The sequence below is a fragment of the Monodelphis domestica genome, chromosome 3, assembly GCF_027887165.1.
Source record: "Monodelphis domestica isolate mMonDom1 chromosome 3, mMonDom1.pri, whole genome shotgun sequence".
Classification (NCBI taxonomy): Eukaryota; Metazoa; Chordata; class Mammalia; order Didelphimorphia; family Didelphidae; genus Monodelphis; species Monodelphis domestica.
In genome coordinates this window covers 258,487,400-258,509,362 of record NC_077229.1, presented here as the reverse complement: position 1 = coordinate 258,509,362, position 21,963 = coordinate 258,487,400, and the positions used below count along the sequence as shown (strand labels likewise).

Genomic DNA, 21,963 nt, shown 5'->3' with positions numbered 1-21,963 from the left:
GGTTGGATCTATTTCCCAAGGAGATCAGAGAAAAAGAAAAGAATCTATATATTCCAAAATATTTATAAGAGCTCTCTTTGTGGTGGTAAAGAACTGTAAACTGAGGTGATGCCCATCAAATGGATGATGGCTAAACAAGTTGTATATAATTGTGATGGAATACTACCATGCCAGAGAAATGAGCAGGTGAATTAAAAAACAACAAGAAAAGAAATGAAAAAAGAAAAGATCTATGGGAAATAATAAAGAGTGAAATAAGTAGAACCAAGAGAACATTATACACAGCTGCATATTTAATATTTGAAAAATAACTTGCAAATGTCCACCTCCAAAGAAAGAACTGATCAAAAGAAACATGAAAGGCATAGTTTAAATACATCTATTTTTGTTGATTGATTCCTTCTATGGTGCAGGGATGGGAGTGTAGGGGGGAGATGCCTGAGAATATTTTACAGTATAAATAAAGACATTTTAAAAAATAATGTGATGGAGAAAATGGTAATAATGCAGATTAAACTTAGAAGTTGGTCATGCACACATACCCCTCCCCTAGAGAGCTGGCAGTTAAACATTTATTAGTAGACCAGTGGCCTTAGAAAACAGGTGATTTAAGTTTGAAAGAGAGTGAAAGTCAATACCTATAAATAATATTTACTTACCTGAAAAATTCTTCACTCAAAGTGGATAACAGTATTGCTAGAGCAAAAGATAATTGGGTTTTCCCAACCTTACAGATTTTGCCCTTTGTGTGTAGGAAAGAGTTTTCTGAAGAGAGCAGGTATTAGATGAGCCACAAGAGAAGAATGTCATTAGACCTGCTGCAGGCTTCTGGGCTCTGTGTTTCCAAATACAGTATTTTCTGAGGATTGAGTATTTAATGACTGTGAAAATACAGCTCCCATGTTCCAAGAAGTGAAATTTTCATAGGACAGGAAGTTGTCCAAAACTCCATCAAAAAGCAGCTTAAAGCAAAGTGGTATTATTCTAAGTCTCTGAATAAAACAACTTATAAATTGCCTACAAACTAATAAATTCTGGAGCACAGATTTAGAGCTGAAGAGCACCCCACATGGACCTTCATCTACTCACTTAACCAATGAGGAAACCAAAAGCTAGGGAAGTGACTTGTCTAAGATCACCAAGGGAATAAGGACAGAAATTTGTACCCCCTACTTCTCTTGTGCCAAAGATAGTGTTCTATTGCACTTCGGGGTCAACTGCCAAGAGAAAAAAAAATCTATTCTGAGAGGATCTAAACTCAGTTTCATATGTTTCTTTTAAAGGCTAAAGCAAACTTACAGGATCAACCTTCCCCAAGATTTAATTATCCTTGATGTTTTCTAAATTTTTTAACAGTGAAACTTTTCCCATATTCTATTAGTTCTTCCAAAAAGAATGAAAAAAAATCTGATCAGTCTTTAACAACAAATATTAAGAATGCCACTCATCTCAGTTTGGGGATCTTAAGCCCCATGTTTGAGATGCTCCTGAATAAAAGCATATTTTATATTATCTTTGTCTTTCAGTATTTCTCTTCCAGACTTCTAGGGTTAATGTAGGCACTTTCAAGAAAAAAATAAAGAGGGGACAACTAAGTGACCAAGAGGATTGAGGATCAGGCCTAAGGGACAGGAGGTCCTGGGTTCAAATGTGACCTCACATACTTCCTAGTTGTGTGACCCAAAGACACTTAACCCTTATTGCCTAGCTCATACCATTCTTCTGCCTTGGAAACAGTATACTGTTTATTTTAAAATAGTTGGTAAGGATTTTTAAAAAGGAAAGAAAATGTAGGTCTTGTTAAAAGTTATATAGATGTTTTATTTTTATCTTTCAAACATTTTCAAATTATTTCCACTTCATCTGTGGTCTTCTGTAACAAAGAGTTTAATAATAGTGACCTAATCTGAAAATTATATAACACCTTAATTTTCCTTCCTTCCTTCCTTCTTTCCTTCCTTCCTTCCTTCTGGTAATTAGGCTTATGTGACTTGCCCAGGGTCACAGAGTGAGGAAGTATCGAGATCAAATTCGAACCCAGGGCCTTCCAACTCTAGACTTGTGCTACCTAGGTATCCCTATATAGAACATTTCAAATATGTAGTTCACCTGTACCTCTCTCTCTCTCTGCCTCTGTCTCTCTGTGTGTCTCTGTCTCTATCTGTCTGTCTGTCTGTCTGTCTGTCTGTCTGTCTCTCTCTCTCTCTCTCTCTCTCTCTCTCTCTCTCATGAGTGGCTAACTATTTTCTCTCCTTCCCACTCACCCTTGATTCCACAGGGGAAAAAATGAAAAATGTCTTATAATAGGTATGCAGTAAAGCATTATTTCCTCAATGACAGCTTATAGAAATAAATACTTTCCATTTTGCACTGCAAATCTCTCTCACCTCTGTCATGGATAGCATGTTTCATCCTCCTCCTCTCCAGTCATGGTCATTGTTTTGATCATAATTCTTAGAGCTTTCACACTTAACACCATGTTTTCTGTTGCTGTATAAATTATTCTCCTCGTTCTAGCCCTCTCATTCACCTGCTTATGGAAGTTCTCAAAATCATTTCTTTTTTATCATATTGATGACTTTTTGCTTTTGAACACACAGTAGAAACTCTGGGAGATGAGGAAGGAGACAAGCAAGGGCTGTGCTGCTTGTCCCCTAGTTGGCCTGAGACTCAGGAGGAGACTGCAGCTGAGTTGCTTCATCTGCCACAGCTGGGCACCAACCCCTTGACACAGAAGACCCCAGTGAAATGCTAGTCCTGGGGTCCAATGAAAGCCCAGCCAGGGTAAGGGGTATATTATGGGTATAGAGCCATTTAGTATAACTGTGGGAAATGCAGCTGGAGGATCACTCTAGGGAGCTAGCCATGGACCACACAGTGAAAGAGAAAATCTTGTTCACTGCTGTTGCCACACCTGAAGAGAAACTAAGACTCACTTTACAATTTCAGCCTGCATTAGTATGTGTGCAGAACAGCTTCCTGTTCCTGGATGTGACTAGTGTAACCTATACCACCAGAAAGAAATAAAGCATTTTGCCTTTTGGCTGTACAAAACAAAAGACCAAGCAATGGAGCATCCCTAAGAAGATGCCTGAATGAGAAAGAGTCCTAGTTAAGTGAATTTTTTTCTTTTTCTTAGTCCGAGATTTATAATTTCATTGACCCAAACTTTTCTTCTTCAAAAGTCATGCTTCTCCAACATTCAGTGATTCACTATGATTAAATTCTCTCTCTCCCTCCCTCCCTCCCTCCCTCCCTCCTATTCTTCTTCTTCTTCTTCTTCTCTCTCTCTCTCTCTCTCTCTCTCTCTCTCTCTCTCTCTCTCTCTCTCTCACACACACACACACACACACACACACATACACACACACCTCTAAATTGCCTTATAGGTAGAGATCTGTCTCAGAGTCAGGTTAATCTGGATTCAAGTCTTATCTCTTCACAGATATTATTTGTGTGACTCTGAATAAGTTATTTATTTCTCTGTCCCCCAAATGGCTAAGACTATAAATTAAAGATAAGGTACTCATTCCAGGTCCATTTACTAATGAAATTCTAAATTTGATTCAAAATAAACCATTCCCAAAACATATCTCCCCCACCACCCAATTTAGAGGAACAATAAATTTAGTGCCACTAGCCTTTTTTAGAAGACTAACCTCATGTGCCAGAAGTCACTTATCTACTGGGACTTGAAAGTCACAAGAACACTCTGCCTCCCCATTTCTCCATTCTATACCTTAATACCTAAAATCTCACCATTCTAGAGAGTTTAGAGGGAGGTGGTTTGTCAAGAGTCCCCAACACTTTCCCTATCCTAAATACCAAAATCAATATTAAAAACCAGAGCAAGTCCAGTGGATATAGTTTAGAAGGATACTAAACTGACTCTTGATACAGCAAATGGAAGAGCAGTATAGGAATAACACAAACATCCCATACTACTACCAATGCTACACAGGGAAGAGACCCCAGCCAAGGTAGTATACCTTTCAGTTTCTCCTGACCTCTCTCCATCAAGCACTGTTCTCACCTCCACATCAGATAATACAAGTCAGCTCTTACTATACACTAACACTCCATATTCTCTCTCCACCAAAGACAGCCTCAATCATTCCCTTTGCTACAAACCAGCTATCTGCATACTTTCCAGGATTCACAACCTGCTCTGGGAGTATTGTTTCTTTGATGATGAGGAACATGGAGGAAACTTTTCATTGGACTGAAATTTTCTGCCTCTCCACCCCATGGCAGCCCAGCCACCTGTTCTTTGGTGGCTTTTAGGTTTTCCAGAATCCCCTAGTAAAACATTACAATTTTTTTATTTTGAAGGAATAACATTTATTTCTACTCTCCCTCCCACATCCCAGAAATATTTTAGCTATTTGTGTTACTATAGAATAGCATTTTGGTTAGTTTTCTCAAAACCCCATGTGGGGTATGGAAGGATAGTGGCAAATAGCCCATTTTTTGTTATTCCTTAGCCCCAGAAGCTTAACCTTTCACAGTAAGAATCATTCCATGTAGTGTGATCTTTGGTCATCTGGCAATTCCTTTAAGAAGGAACATTTTTGGCAAACAGGCTTTTCATACTTCTTATAAATCTTCAAGAACTCCTTCACATCCTCAGGGGACCCCAAAATCAGTGGTATTTTCTGATGGATTTCAGTAGGAACAATGTCCAGGACTGACTCCTTTCCTGTAGTAGCTAGTCCCCCAGCTCTTTCTATGATGAAGGCTAAAGGGTTGCACTCATAAAGGAGCCTCAACTTTCCTTGGGGGCACATTTCATTGGCTGGATACAGAAAAATTCCTCCATACACCAAGGTCCTGTGCACATCTGCAACCATGGAGCCGATGTACCTTGCATTATAGGGAGCTGTATTGTCCTGAGGGCATTTCTTCTCCTGGAGGTACTCTAAGACAGCAGGCTCAAAGTCCCTGGTATAGCCTTCATTGATACTGTAGATGTTCCCTCTGTTTCTGATCTGGACATTCTTATGGACTAAAATGAATTCCCCAATATCTGAATCCAGTAAAAAACAGTTGACCCCACAGTCCATAGCGACCACCATCATTGTGGCACTGCCATATAGAGCATAGCCAGCGACCACAGCATTTCGGCCAGGCTGTAGAGCATCATCCTGAGAAGGTTCACCAGTTGATGTCCTTCTATAGATGCCGAAAATACTGCCGATGGGCGCAAGGCAGTGAATGTTTGCAGCCCCATCCAGAGGATCAAAGCAGACCACATATTTCCCCCTTTTTTCCGGTTCTATTATTATGGCATGTCTATTTTCATCTGATACAAGGACACATGTGGCAAAAGAGGACTTCAGCGTGTTAATAATCAGGTTGTTGGAGTAGACATCCAGCTCCTTGATTTCTCTGGTCCCTTCACTTATGGGGTGGTAGAGTGGGATCATTCCGGCTTTACGCAGGGTGTAAGAGATGCCTTTGACTGCAGTGCAGAGGCAGATGAGCAGTTGACTTATTTCACCTGTGCTTTTGTCTTTCTCCCCTTTCTCCAAAACAAAGCTAGTCAGGGTGCTGATTTCAGATTCCACCGGATCTTGGTAACTCATCGCTGTGCAGCGGTATCTTCCAATGGCCAGGTGCTTAAAAGAGCTGAGAATTGGGAGTCGAGAGATTGGAAACAGCCATCAAGCGTGTGGTCAATTCCGTACGCTGGCGTAGTGACTGTTGGGAAACAGTATTGTAAGAGCGCGGGGCCATTGGAATGCTACAGATTGATCATCTACATATACCTCAGGAAAAAATGGGGGAACTGCGGGGAGCGGGGAGGGAAGTCTCGGGGATCTTGTGAAGAGGAATAACAAGAACTAGGAAGGAGGGAACCAGAAACACACAATTTAGTCGCTGATACCTGCCCAGACCTCTTAGAAGAGCCTATTCAGCTACATTAGTTGGGGGTTACCTTGTATTTCCAAACGGTTTAGTTTTGCTCTGTTTTTGCTGTTTGCTGCTGAAGCAATTAGAAAAGACAGACTTCGGATTCAGAAGGAGCTGCGTTCAAACTCTCCCTCCAACAAATTCTGCTTGTGAGGCAGTCATCAAGCAATTATAAAACACAGGCACTGTGTTAAACACTGGGGAAACACAGTAAGGCAAATCCTAAAGCCGAGTTAAAGTCGAAGTAATCTCTGCAGGAACTCGTGGGATTGCGAGGGGGGAGGGAAATGATCTGAGTCTTGGAGGAAGTTGGGATGGAGACTGGAGAAAGGAGAGTGCTCTAAGGCTGGGGAACAGCCACAGGAAAGACACATGTGTGAGGAACAGCAAAAGACCTGTGTAGTTGGATCCCAGTGTTCCTGGAGGGGAGGCAAGCTCAGGAAGAGGCCAAGTTGTGAAATGCTTTAAAAGCCAAGCAATGAGGGACTGCTGGATGGCTTTTTTATTTGGTTCTTAGAAATCTTTTTTGTTCAACTAAAATCCCCTAAATGACTCCATCCATCACATAAATTTAATTGAATTTCTTTTTCTTTTTTTTAATCTTTACTTTCCTTCTTAGAATCAATACTGTGTATTAGGCTCAAGGCAGAAGAGAGAAGTAAGGGTTAAGCAATGGGGGTTAAGTCATTTACCCAGAATCACAGAACTAGGAAGTAGGTGAGACCACATTTGAACCCAAGAGCTCTCCTCTCTAGGCCTGGCTCTCTCAATCCACTGAGCCCTTTGCTACCCTCAGATTGGATTACTCTTAACAGTAATAATATCGGAAATGGCTTGGTCCAGCAGAAAGTGAGTTGGATTCACAGTCAGAAAGGCTTAGGTTCAAATTCTCTCTCAGATACATAATCAGTGAGCTTGGCCTGGTCAATTGTCCTCTTAATACTCCTGGGCAGCTCTTGTAAAATTGTAATTTCCACATACAAAACAAGTTCTATTAGTAAAGTGCTTTTAGACATTTAGCTGAACATACTGGATAGAAAACTGGCTTCTTAATCAGTACCACCTTTTGTCTTTGATGCATACTAACTTCTTAGTCTCTTCACCCCTTGTTGCTCTAGAGAACTCTATGAGTTCTGGATTAGGAAAAAGAGAGTACCTTGAGTTCAAATCCCAGTTCTGCCCCTAGATATCTTTGTGGCTTTGGAAAAAGCACTTGACCTCTCTTAAACCCCAGTCTCTTCATCAGAAATGAAGATGTTGGAGCAGATGGTCTCTAAATTCTTTTCTAACTCTAATTTATGACTGCCCTAAAGCTGCAGAGACCTGCACTGGTACAATGAGATTCTTACCAGGAGGTCCCTACAGGCATGAAATCAAAGGTCCACCAAGAAAGTGCTTTCACCTTTTAAAGTGACTTTATTTGGGAACAGTTAGATGGCTCAGTAAATTGAGAGCCAGGCTTAGAGATGGGAGGTCTTAGACTCAAATTTGGCCTCAGACCAGCTGTGTTGCCCTGGGCAAATCACTTAACTCCCATTGCCTAGCCCTTACTATTCTTCTGCCCTGGAACCAATGCACAGTATTGATTCTAAGATGGAAGGTAAGGGTTTAAAAAAATTAATAGATAGATAGATAGATAGATAGATAGATAGATAGATAGATAGATAGATAGATAGATAGATAGATAGATAGATAGATAGAATGACTTTATTTTATCTTCACAAAAATTCAATAAGAGTAGTAGGGTAAGGGTATTTTTATTTGACATTTTACAGAATACTTAGATGATTATCCAAATGTCTGCTTAGTGACAGGACTGCAACTAGAAGACATATCTGACTTGCAGATATTTTTTCATTATAGGAGCTGCAAAGATTTGTCTATGACTCCAGGGAGTACATTAATTCCCTTCTTCATTTTCTTTGTGCTTTCCAGGTGAGAACTTTCCTTCTTTGTTCATTTCCTGAGCCAAATTAGGTGTTTTTTTTTTTAATCCTTGCCTTCCATCTCAGGGTTCTAGGAGTAATCATAAGGGATCCCCCAGGTTGTCTTTCTGGTGTTTTTATCTCAAATCTCCATTTCAGTGTATTCTCCAAAAGCACAAGTTAGAGTATTTCCCCCTGTATCATTGATCCAATAAATAGCAAACCAATATCACTTAACCAATTAACCTCACTTACCTTTTCCAAAGAAATATTAACTGAAAATATTGAGCAAGATCCAAAGCTCAAAATATCTCCCTCCCAAATCCTCAAATTTTACCCTATAAAGGTCACTTTCAAAGGCTGATAAACCATCCCTTTACTGAATGAATATAGTATTCAGAAAGAAAGGAAAGAAACAAGCTTTTATATATCATCTACAATGTACCAAGCTATAAATATTATCTCATTTGATCCTCACAACAACCCTGGACTAGAGGTTCTATGATTATCCCAATTTTACAGATGAGGAAAGTGAGACAGATGGTGACTTTCCCAGAGTCAGCTATTAAATATCTAAGATCTAATTTGAGCTCGGGTCTTCCTGATTCCAGGTTTAGCACTCTATCCACATGGTCATCTGACTATTTCATTAAGTATTTAGTATATGTAAAGATCAATATACCAAACACCAAAGATTCAAATAGAAAAGTAAGACAATCTCTGCTTTCAAAGACCTCACATTCTAAGGGGGAAGAAACATATGGAAAGTTCTAGTTGCAAGGCAGATAGAAAGATCCTATGGTTTTTAATGGTAAAGATGGTAACATCTTACTTTTAAGTTTAAAAAAATATATTTTCCATGGTTACTTGATTCATTTTCTTTCCCTCCTCTCTTCCTTCCCCCTTCCCAGAGCCATCTAGCAATTCCACTGGGCTGTGTAAAAGTACAGCAATCTTTTGAAACCAAAACCCCAAATCATGTACCCATATAAACAAATGATAAGTCATGTTTTCTTTTTCGTTTCTACTCCTACAGTTCGTTCTCTCGATGTGGATAGTGTTCTTTCTCATAAGTCACTCAAGATTATTCTGTATCATTGCATTGCTGCTAGTAGCAAAGTCCATTACATTTATAGTTCCACAATGTTTCACTTTCTGTGTACAATGTTTTTCTGGTTCTGCTCATTTCACTCTGCATCAGTTCATGGAAGTTTTTCCAGTTCCTATAGAAATCCTTCAGTTCATCATTCCTTACAGCACAATAGTATTCAATCACCACCATATACCACAATTTGTTCAGCCCTTCCATCATCGAGGAACAACCCCTCATTTTCCAATTTTTTTTTGCCACCACAAGGCGTGTAGCTGTGAATATTTTTGTACAATCTTTTTATTATCTCTTTGGGGTATAAACATAGTGGTGATATTGCTGGATCAAGATATTAACATCTTTAACAACATAAAAACTGATAAATTAGTTTCTGTACTAAAATATTTAATAGGTCTAAGGACTTTGGTAAGAACTTTCTTTTCTGGATTCTTAGTAACTCTGGCTATAGCACCTCTTTCTAGGAGGCATCTTCATGGATATTATTTCTTTGGGTGATGGCTGAAGCAACTGGGCTAGAAGCATTGATATTCCCAGGGCTATTGGGTTTAGAGTTTAGGTTGTCTCCACTAGGATCTATGGGGAGATGATGGTCAAGGTGGTGATAGTGGTGGTTTGTCTTGCTTGAGATATACTACCTCCTCTTTTCTTCAGGATACCTTGCTGCTTCAGCTTGCCTGGCTTGCTTGCCTTTGTGAGTGATAGTTGGTTGGCAGTTGATGGGGATGTCTGACACCTTCTCCACAGGAGCTGCCACCTTGAATGAAGGCTGTGAAGGATGAATTGAAAGCAGGACTGATGATATAGAAGGAGCTGATACTCCTAGTCCTCTTGGGTCCATCTGACTGCTAATGGCATTTGGTCAGCAATTATTAGTGTTGGTGATGAAAATAGGTTCATTCTCATTTTTCAACCTCTTTTTTGAGATGGGGCCGGATTGCCTAAATGTTGAAGTTCAGCTTTGTTCCTGATATGGAAAGGGTACTGTCCCTGGGTTCTCCAAGGTGCTTACTGGATTGAGTTGGATTCTGCTCCCCAGCTGTTACTCCTGAGATCTGAGGGTTCCCCCAGTGTCCAGCACACTTGACTGTTCCTCAGTGTGAACTGGACTGCTCCTCAGACTGCCAATTCCATTATTCTTCCTTTTTACCCTGACTGGAACTTAAATATATATGTGTGTGTGTGTGTGTGTGTGTGTGTGTGTGTGTGTGTGTACATACATATATACATATGCATATACATATACATATACATACATACATATATATATATATAGTGGTAGTCTCTCAGTTACTGAGAATGACAATTATATTATGGGGTGTTCAGGGAGGGGTAGTATCTCTGGTATGGAGGGCTTGTCATGCCCTCCCAGGGCAGCTTTCCAGCCTCTGACCCTCACCTGACACCCAGTTCTCACTTGTGGCTCCCAGTAGCTGCTAGCATGTGGCAGCGGCCACACCCCGGGCAATGGCTTCAACAGGCCGGCTAAACCTTGTAAGGGTAGCCATCGAGTCCTCGACCCCTGGTAAACCAGGGCTTTGCTCACCCAACATGTGAAGACTGCTTCAGCGGAACAGGTGGAAGAAACCAATAAGAAGGTTCAACGGCTGAGATGGCGACGCAGCAAAGTACTATGGAGTGCTTAGGGCATGTTGGAGCACAAAGGACAACACGGCCATCCAATGCAGCTGAGGAAGTCTCCAGGTGTAACGACTTTTCGTGCCACTGGACCCAGGCTTCCAACGCCAAGAGAGTGGGACTGTCTTTGTGCACCGACTTTTCCACTTAAATCTCCTTCACACACAAGTATCTTTGTGCACACTCATATATTATATATATATATATATATATATATATATATATATATTACTACCACTAGCCCTAAGCCAGTTCCCAAACTCGGTCCCCACTGTCTTAACTGAACTTTGGCTTTGAAGAATGTAAGTTAAAAGGGAGGAGAAAAAATTATAACTGTAAAATTTTTAAATTAAAAATTAGAAATACCCCTAGAATAAAGAGGAGAGAGTTCAATTTAAGAAAAGGAGTAGGTAAAGGAGTTAGAAGAGTTTGAGAGGGGTAAGGAACTGACTACTTTAGAAATGTTTACAGTTCATGTTCATGTAGGCTCACTCTCTATAGTGATTTATCTCCTCCACAATGACTTGTGGAGGTCTTGACTAGAAGTATGCTTGGAGGGACTGCTATTTTCAAAGTTCTTAGGCTCAGGGTCTTGGGTTATCCTCATCAGGGGCTGAGGAATGACGGTGCTCAAGTTGGTGGTGGCAGTTCATTAACCTGGTGCATGCTACCTTCCCCCCTCCCTCTCCCTTTCTTCCTCCTTCCCTCTCTCTCTGTCCCCCACTCTTTTCATCTCATATATCTCTCTCTTTTCTCTTTGTCTTCCTTCCCCTCTCTCATCCTCTCTCCTTTTCCTCATCTCCTTCTCTCCCTCTCTTTTCTTCCTCTCTCATCCTCTTATTTCCTCCCATCTCCCTCCTTGTTTCTTCCTCTCTTTGTTTCTCTATCATTCTCTCTTCCCTTTCCCCTCTCTCTCCTTCTCTCTCTCTGTGTCTCTTTCTCAGGACACAAGGCCTCAGCTACTGCTAGGTTTTCTCCTAAAAGTTTTCCTTGTGGCTTCATGAACATCTCACCTATCTGGCCTCTTAGCAAACTTTGTTATACACTTCTGACCTTTTGAGATCTTACAAAGTACTGGACTGAAGGAAAGAAGACACAAATAATATCTGGCCCCATTCAGACACAGGTTTGCCTAGGAGGCCATGAATTTATTTCATGGTGACTTCAGATGAGAGAGAATCCCAAGTTCCATCCCTACCCAGAAGACCATAGCAATTTGTCTTCTTCCTGTAAATGCAGCCAGATAGGAAAGAGGACCAGTTGCCACCATGGTATTCTTTTGCATCACACGCTCATTTTTAGCTCAGTAGCACATTGGAAAGGCTTGTCTCTTCATAAGTAGGAGAACAGAAAATCACACAGCCTCATCACAAACTTCCATAAGTAGGCTCATCAACCATCCATGTAGGAGAATGCATCAAGCAAAGAGCTGTCCTAAATGAGGCTTTCCCTGACTGGCTCCTATTATATTACAATAACAAATTCAGATAATATATATTTGATATTTAATATCAGGATGATTTAGATAATCCAAGGATTTTCCATGATCTTTCCTTTTGCTTTCTTCCATCTTTTAGAATTCATCTGAAACTGCTTTCTTCAAAATTGCCTCTTACATGCTACATTCAATGAATGGCCTTATCTCTGGTCTTGACATTCTTTCTCTCTGTGTGTGTTGACAGTTCCAACCACCCTCTCCTCCACACTGTCTTCTCTCGGGGTTTTTGAGACATCTACTGCTTTCCTTGGTTCTCCTACCTATATGATTTCTCTTTCTCTGGCTCCTTTGCTAGATTTTCATTCTTATTGTACTTGAAAACTGGCAGAAAAACTATTGTGAATCTTCTCTTCTATCTAAATTGTTCTCAGTGACCCCATCCATTTAATCAATCATAGTATATATTATTATATATTATTATCTACATATAGATGACTCCCTCAACTAATTTATCTAGCCTTACCTAGTTATCTCTTGAGATCTAGACCCATGTCACTGGCTGTCTATCTCTCTGTCTCTCTGTCTCTGTCTGTCTGTCTGTCTCTCTCTTTCTGCCTCTGTTTTTGTCTTTGTGTCTGTGTCTCCTTCTTTCTGTCTTTCTGTCTCCCTCTCCCTCTCCCCCTCCTTGTTTTTCATCAAGTATTCCAGCTGCTGGGAGTTTTGTAAGTATGTAGATATACCCACCTTTGGGTCTTATCTTCCCCTGGATCTGTGAGATGAAGGCACTGGACTGTATCTTGACATAGTCTTCCTCTGGTTAGTGAACAAACTTCAGGGGCATGAAAAAGAAGGCTCATCTGTGGGGGCTCATTGCCAACAGATCTCTGAATCAAACAATTCCCTGCTTATATGAGAATACCAATTACATTCTAGGAAGAAAAGATGCCTTCAAGTAGGTACTGTCTCTTTTGCTCTCTTTCTCTGTGAAATTCAAAGAAATTAAGCAACTTGATCTTGGTCACATAGCCAGGAAGTGTAAGGGCCAGGTTTCCAATCCATTTTTCCTGATGCCAAGTTCAGCATCCTTTTCTCTATCTGACAAGGTAGTAGAATAGATAAGAGTATGGGACTTAAGAAAGATCTGAGTTCAAATCCTACTACTGATTAAATGGGTCCCTGAGGAAGTCACAACCTCTCAGTTTCTGTTTCCTTCTCCACAAAATGGGGATAATAATAGTAAATACGGTGATGAAAGGAATTACTATTTATAAAACTTTGCAAACCTTATTCAAACACTATATAACTGCCGACTATTCAATGGCATCCTAGCTATTGTTGTCTATGCTATATTTCTTACCGCCACCCCTGCCAATAAATTCTTAATTTCCATAAGTTTTGTTTGTCTATCTTCCCCAGTCAGAGAAAGTGCTCTGCATATGACAAGCCCTTAATAACTGAATCACATTATTCTCCAAACTGAACCACATTATTCTTCAGGTGCTTTTTCAAATCAGCTATTATACTATTGTTCCTACATCAGCTTTCAGACATAAGCCATTCATTCCTTTAGCTCTAACATTGGAGTTAGTTCTGCAATCTAGAAATTTTGTGTGGGGTGAGAGAAAGGGAAAAAAAGAAGTGGGCGGGGGGGGGGGAGCCATTTTCAACATTTTTTATCCTGCAACTTACGGTGTCCAGAGTTTCTCTGTGTGGGTCGGCCAGTCATTATATGGATAGCGATCTCTGGCAGCAGTTGTGGGTTTTAGTTTTACATTCTAGAAGAGGTCTTAGTTTACTTAGCTGTAAAACGAGGGCTTTTTGAACTGTCCAAGAACTGGAAACTGAGGCAGAGCCCAGCAATTATGGAAGGAACAAACAAATTATAGCATAGAAATGTAATGTAACACTATTGTGCTAGGTTGTCTTTCTTTGTTTTCAGAGGACCAATGACATCCAGAGGGTGAGGACTTGCTAATGAATAGAAATAAGGCAGAATCCTGCAAATTGTCAGCTTCGCTTTCCCTTCTAGTCATTGAAGTCTGGTGCCAGGACAAAAGTCAGGACTCCCGGGGATGGCAGGGGATGCAGTGGATGACCTTTACAGTGCCTGCCCCAGCCACCTTCGTGGCAGTTGGAACAAATTGTTCTCATCTACCCATTCTGCCAGGGGAGGTTTTCCTGTACTTAGGGGAGATATCCCTCTAACTCACTGAGGGATGTGAGACCTGTCAGTTACCCCCTCTGTTTAGCCCATCTACGGAGGGAATGTGTCCACTTGGCATAGCTTTTCCAAACCATAGGTAAGAGTTGAGTGATTCATTCTCATTCTTCTTGTGTTACAAGAAATGATGAAGAGGGGGCAGCTGGGTGGCTCAATGGATTGAGAGCAAGGGCTAGAGATGAGAGATTTTTGGTACAAATCTGGCCTCAGACTCTAACAAGATGCATGACCCTGGGCAAGTCACTTAACCCCCATTGCCTAGCCCTTACCTTTCTTCTGCCTTGGAACCAGTATATAGAACAGATTCTAAGATGAAAGGTAAGGGTTTAGGGGAGAAAAAATGAAAGGGATGGTTTCAGCGAAACCTGGAGACACTTGTATGCAGTAATGCAGAGTCAAGGGAGTAGAATTTATACAATAACAAAACTGTCAAAGCAAACAACTTTGGAAAGTTTAAGAAATCCAAGAAATAATTGTTGGAGTTAAAGTACAGATCCAAGCATACTTATTTTTCACTTTAGCTTACTTGCATTTCTATTTTGGGGTTTTGGTTTTATATGTGTATTCTCTTATAGCAATGACAATATGAAAGTGTTTTGCATGATGATACATGTATAACCCAGATCAAATTACTTATAGTGGGTTTTTAAATTAATAATCAATAACTAAGTATTATATTTTATAAAGTCTTATTAACAATAACTAAAACAAAAGAACTGCCTGACTTCAGCCTGATCGCAGGTCCAAGAGAGGAAGAGGGAGGAATTATAGCCACTTAAATACAATCACACAAAATGTGGGGATGCAGAAAAATGGAATTTTGGGAAATACTAAGGGACTTCTAGGGGATAAAGTCCAAAGGCTCAGAATCTCCATTTATATATTACCATCTCTGAGAGGGGGTGGAAAGGGAGGGTGGGAGACATTTTCAATCTTATAATTTCAGAAAATGTATGTGGAAAACTGTTATTACATGTAATTGGGAAAACAAAATATTTTTTAAAATAGATACATTAATACATAACAAAAGGAAGAAACCTTCTTATGCCCTTTGACCAATTATCTGTTGGAGAATGACTGTCTTAAAGATTTAGTCAAAGACTTAGATGCAATGTTAGTGGACACATTAAATGCAAAAATTTTTTCACCAAAAAAAAAAAAAACAACAGAAATCTAGTGAAAGCAAAGACTGATCACAATTCCAGATAACTGATGAAGACATATGACAACACCCTTCTGATAGAGACTTGATGGACTCAGAGTTCAAAGATGAGATATAATTTTTTTGGACATGGCCAATGTGGGAATGTATTTTGATTATGATTATTTAACCTGAGGCTCCCCCCCCTTTTTTTTCCAATTGAGGGGACAAACAGGAGACAAGATTTATTTTTGTTCACTGAGAAAAAGAAATTTTAATCTAAAATTTATAAAAATAAAGTTGGACTCTATGACCTCTGGACCTTTTCCAAGTCTAAATTTTAGGATCCTATTATAAAAAACAAGACTCAATAGGTGGCAGTGAAATGGATGTGGATATGAATAGGTCTTCCTCATATAAATGAGTCCATCTGCTTGGTTTGTGTAACATTGAATCAGCCCTCTAATTGAGGCAAGGTGGGGGCAGTTATGATATATAGTCGTCCCTTGCTATATCTCAGTTCACTTATTGCAGCTTCATTGTATCCTGTGTTTAAAAAAAAAAAATCTAATTCTGTATCCTGGAGTTACACTTTGGAATGAAAGGTGACCAATCATAGTGCTGTGTTCTGTGTCCTGGGTGCTGATTGGCTCAATGACTGTAGGTTAATATCAGTGTGGAAAAGGTTTATAGGAGAGTGGGAAGGGTTCATAAAGCTTTAAATATATATATATTATATATATATATATATAATAAAATAAATATAACACTGCTAGTTCCTGGATTTTCACTTATTGCAGGGGTCTCTGGAACATAACTCCGGCAATAGGTGAGGGATCACTGTAATATGAAATCTGGGAACTAGAACAGGGTCCCTTCCAAGGATACAGACCACAATTCCTTTCTACCTTTTTAGATGGTCTTTATTATTTTTTTAACCTTTTGGACACTTTAAAAATGTTTATTTATTTTTAATTGAAATATTTTATTTAATTAATTTAGAATATTTTTCCATGGTTACATGATTCATGTTCTTTCCCTCAACCCCCCCCCCCATAGACAATGCACAATTCCACTGGGTTTTGCATGTGTCATTGATCAAGACTATTTTCATATTATTGATATTTGTACTAGGGTGATCGTTTAGACTTGTAGATGGCCTTTAAAATGTGATATACCTGAAACAATAACCTAACATTTAGGCAACAAATGTATATAGATAAGGGACTTGTTTTCAAAACCAGGACAGCTAGAGCACAGAGCTTGGAAGCAGGCAGACCAGGGTTCAAATCCAGCCTTAGTACACTTACTAGCTATAAGGCCCTTGGCAAGCCATTTAAACTCTATTTGTCTCAGTTCATCTATAAAATGGGGACATATTAGAGAAGGATATGGCAAACCACTCCAGTTTCCTTGCCAAGAAAAACCCATAGACTTTGTCCTTCGGTTCCATAGAGTTGGACATGACTGAAAAACAACAACAGAATTCAAAGATGTCATGAGAACATGGATAACCACGGGTGTTTTTGAAAAATATTATGAAATCCATAAATGTATTTTGTCAAAAATAAATTAGCCAGAATTAAGACAAAAGCCAAATAGTGCCCATGCAATCCTTTTGGCTTCTCTGACATGTTTCTGTTGGGAATTTTGCTACTTAGAATAAATCTCTGCAATAAAACACACAATGACACACTTAGCGATTTGTCCATTTGGATAGATGTCACCTCTTATTATCTTTTATTTTTAATTTAAAAATAAATTTAAAATTCAATTTTATTTTCAGTTTCAAATTCTCTCCCACCTAACTCTCCTTCAGTGAGAAGGCAAGAAAAACAAAATCTGTTGCAAATATATTTAGTCAATAAAATAGATTCCTAAATTAGTCATTTTCATCAAGATAGATATAGACATAGATTATATATAATATATAGACACATATATACATACATATATGTTTGATCATGGATATGTGTGCACTTGGGTATGTGTTATGATAATATGCAATATAATAATTACATAACAATCATACAAAGATGACTGAAAGACAGAGGAAATCTAAAAATGTGATGAAATAATTGATCTGGAGGTAAATAGCATGTTTCATCATGAGTCTTTTGGGCTGGTAGTTGATCAGAGTTCTTAAGGCTTTCAGAATTTTTGGTTTTATAATATTGTGTACATTTTTTTCTCTTGGTTCTGCTCACTTTACTTCCTATCAGTTCATACAATTCTTCTCAGGTTTCTCTGAAACCTTGATCTTTATGATTTTTTTTTATGACATAGTAGTATTACATCACATTCATATATACCATAACTTGTTTAACCATTCCCCAATTTATGAGCATTTCCTTAATTTCCAGTTCTTTTCTAGCAAAATAAGGAATGCTGGAAATATTTTTGTATGTAAGAATTTTTTTCCTTTTCTTTTTCAATATGCTCTTTGGGGTATTGATCCAAAGTCATATTGCTAAGTAAAGAGTATGGACAGTTTGAAAGCTTTTTGTGCATAGTACCTGCCTCTCTACCAATAATCTGTTAAAAGTATCTGTTTTCCCATAGCTCCCCTATCTTTTGCCATTTTAGGTTTTTGTCAAATTTGCCAATCTGATGGATATAAGGTGGTACCTGAAAAGTATTTAAATTTGCATTTTTCTAATTATTAGGGAGTTAGAACATTTTTTGGCATGGCTATAGATATCATTGATTTCTTCCTCTCAAAGCTGCCTGTTAATTTTCTTTGACCATTTATCAACTAGAGGAATGATTCTAACTTAATAAATTTGAATTAGTGTATTATATATTTTAGAAATGCAACCTTTTCAATTTGTTTCTTTTCTAATTTTAGTTCCATTAACTTTTTACAAAAGTTTTAGTTTTATGCAATCAAAAATTTTCATTTTACCTGTGGTGAATCTATCTCATTTATCATGATGAACTATTCTCCTATCCATAGATTTAATTGGCAAAAGTTTCTTCTGTGCTCTCTCTAATTTGTTTATGTTTTTTCTTTATTTTATCTTCAACATCCCTTATTTTTTCTAAGAAGTAAACTATAAATGTGACAGATATCAGTAAGCTGCCGTAGTCACACTCTGCCATTATTGTACAATGTTCATCTCTCATCTTTCCTTTCCTTATTCTTAGTGATTGTCGAGAATTCTGATGGATATGATTGAGATCCCCAGTTGATAAAAGGTCAAAAGATATGAATAGAAAATTTTTGAATGAAGAAAACAAAGCAATATATAGGAATATTTAAAATGCTCTAATTTACTACTCTTAAAAATGTAAATCAAAACAGTTCTGAGACATCATTCCCACTTATCAGATTGGCTAAAATTATAAAAGAGCAAAATGAAAAATGTTATAGGGGATTTGGGAAAGTTAGGACATATACACTGTTGGTGGAACTGAAAATTAAACTATTTTAGAGAACAATTTGGAATTATGCCCAGAGAGTTATAAAACTGTGTATATCCTTAGACCCAGCAATAACACAGTTGGGTCTATTTCTCAAGGAAATGAGAGAAAAAAGAAAAGAATCTATATGATCCAAAATATTTATAAAAGCTCTCTTTGTGGTGGTAAAGAATTGTAAATTGAGGTGACATCCATCAAATGGGAAATGGCTAAACAAATTGTGGTATATGATTGTGATGGAGTACTACCATGTCAGAGAAATGATGAGTAGGTGAATTTAAAAAGAACAACTTGAAAAGATCATGGGAAATAATAGAGAGAAATAAGTAGAACCAAGAGAACATTATACACAGCTGCATATTTAATATTTGAAAAATAACTTGCAAATGTCCACCTCCAAAGAAAGAACTGATCAAAAGAAACATGAAAGGCATAGTCTAAATACATCTATTTTTGTTGATTGATTCCTTCTATGGTGCAGGGATGGGAGTGTAGGGGGGAGATGCCTGAGAATATTTTACAATATAAATAAAGACATTTTAAAAAATAATGTGATGGAGAAAATGGTAATAATGCAGATTAAACTTGGAAGTTGGTCATGCACACATACCCCTCCCCTAGAGAGCTGGCAGTTAAACATTTATTAGTACACCAGTGGCCTTAGAAAACAGGTGATTTAAATTTGAAAGAGAGTGAAAGTCAATACCTATAAATAATATTTACTTACCTGAAAAATTCTTCACTCAAAGTGGATAACAGTATTGCTAGAGCAAAAGATAATTGGGTTTTCCCAACCTTACAGATTTTGCCCTTTGTGTGTAGGAAAGAGTTTTCTGAAGAGAGCAGGTATTAGATGAGCCACAAGAGAAGAATGTCATTAGACCTGCTGCAGGCTTCTGGGCTCTGTGTTTCCAAATACAGTATTTTCTGAGGATTGAGTATTTAATGACTGTGAAAATACAGCTCCCATGTTCCAAGAAGTGAAATTTTCATAGGATAGGAAGTTGTCCAAAACTCCATCAAAAAGCAGCTTAAAGCAAAGTGGTATTATTCTAAGTCTCTGACTAAAACAACTTATAAATTGCCTACAAACTAATAAATTCTGGAGCATAGATTTAGAGCTGAAGAGCACCCCACATGGACCTTCATCTACTCACTTAACCAATGAGGAAACCAAAAGCTAGGGAAGTGACTTGTCTAAGATCACCAAGGGAATAAGGGCAGAGATTTGTACTCCCTACTTCTCTTGTGCCAAAGATAGTGTTCTATTGCACTTTGGGGCCAACTGCCAAGAGAAAAAAAATCTATTCTGAGAATATTTAAACTCAGTTTCAATGTTTCTTTTCTTTTCTTTTTTCTTTTTTTAAATTTAAACCCTTACCTTCAGTCTTGGAATCAATACACAGTATCAATTCCAAGGCAGAAGAGTGGTAAGGGCAAGGCAAAGGGGGTCAAGTGACTTGCCCAGAGTCACACAACTGGGAATCTTCTGAGGCCAGATTTGAACCTAGGACCTCCCGTATGTAGGCCTGGCTCTCAATCCACTGAGCTACCCAGCAGCCCCCTCATATGTTTCTTTTAAAGACTAAAGCAATCTTACAGGATGAACCTCCCCCAAGATTTTATTATAATTGTTTTCTAAATTTTTTAACAGTAAAACTTTTTCAAACTTCTATTAGTTCTTCCAAAAAGAATGAAAAAAAATCTGATCAGTCTTTAATAACAAATATTATTGTTTTTTTCTAGGGAACCAAGTAGACATGAAGAGGTTCCAAATAAGAATGCCACTCATCTCAGTTTGGGAATCTTAAGCCCCATGTTTGAGATGCTCCTAAATAAAAACACATTTTATAGTATCTTTGTCTTTCAGTATTTCTTTTCCAGACTTCTGGGGTTAATGTAGGCACTTTCAAGAAAAAAAAAATAAAGAGGGGACAACTACGTGACCAAGAGGATTGAGGATCAGGCCTAAGGGACAGGAGGTCCTGGGTTCAAATGTGATCTCACATACTTCCTAGTTGTATGACCCTGTTAAAGACACTTAACCCTAATTGCCTAGCTCATACCATTTTTCTGCCTTGGAAACAGTATACTATTTATTTTAAGATAGTTGGTAAGGATTTTTAAAAAGGAAAGAAAATGTAGGTCTTTTTAAAAGTTATATAGATTTGTTTTGTTTTTACCTTTCAGACATTTCCAAATTATTAGGTCTCCTGTAAGAAAGTCTAATAATAGTGACCTAATCTGAAAATTACATATAACACCTTACTTTTCTTTCCTTCCTTCCTTCCTTCCTTCCTTCCTTCCTTCCTTCCTTCCTTCCTTCCTTCCTTCCTTCCTTCCTTCCTTCCGGCAATTAGGCTTATGTGACTTGCCCAGGGTCACAGAGTGAGGAAGTAGCTGAGGTCAAATTCAAACCCAGGGCCTTCCAACTCTAGACTTGTGCTACCTAGGTATCCCTATATAGAACATTTCAAATCTGTAGTTCGCCTGTACCTCTCTCTCTCTCTCTCTCTCTCTCTCTCTCTCTCTCTCTCTCTCTCTCTCTCTCTCTCTCTCTCTCTCTCTCTCTCTCTCTCATGAGTGGCTAACTATTTTCTCTCCTTCCCACTCACCCTTGATTCCACAGGGGAAAAAATGAAAAATGTCTTATAATAGGTATGCAGTAAAGCATTATTTCCTCAATGACAGCTTATAGAAATAAATACTTTCCATTTTGCACTGCAAATCTCTCTCACCTCTGTCATGGATAGCATGTTTCATCCTCCTCCTCTCCAGTCATGGTCATTGTTTTGATCATAATTCTTAGAGCTTTCACACTTAACACCATGTTTTCTGTTGCTGTATAAATTATTCTCCTCGTTCTAGCCCTCTCATTCACCTGCTTATGGAAGTTCTCAAAATCATTTCTTTTTTATCATATTGATGACTTTTTGCTTTTGAACACACAGTAGAAACTCTGGGAGATGAGGAAGGAGACAAGCAAGGGCTGTGCTGCTTGTCCCCTAGTTGGCCTGAGACTCAGGAGGAGACTGCAGCTGAGTTGCTTCATCTGCCACAGCTGGGCACCAACCCCTTGACACAGAAGACCCCAGTGAAATGCTAGTCCTGGGGTCCAATGAAAGCCCAGCCAGGGTAAGGGGTATATTATGGGTA

At 38.6% G+C, this 21,963-nt stretch overlaps 1 protein-coding gene across 1 annotated transcript; it reads right to left on the bottom strand.

Moving 5' to 3' along the window:
- Nucleotides 1–4,316: 4,316 nt before the first annotated feature.
- Nucleotides 4,317–5,735, bottom strand: LOC100019002 (fructose-1,6-bisphosphatase 1-like). The gene has a single exon (XM_056823649.1). It carries the CDS (start codon nt 5,583–5,585, stop codon nt 4,515–4,517), a length of 1,071 nt encoding a protein of 356 aa, XP_056679627.1. The 5' UTR covers nt 5,586–5,735; the 3' UTR covers nt 4,317–4,514.
- Between the last annotated feature and the right edge of the window lie 16,228 nt (nt 5,736–21,963).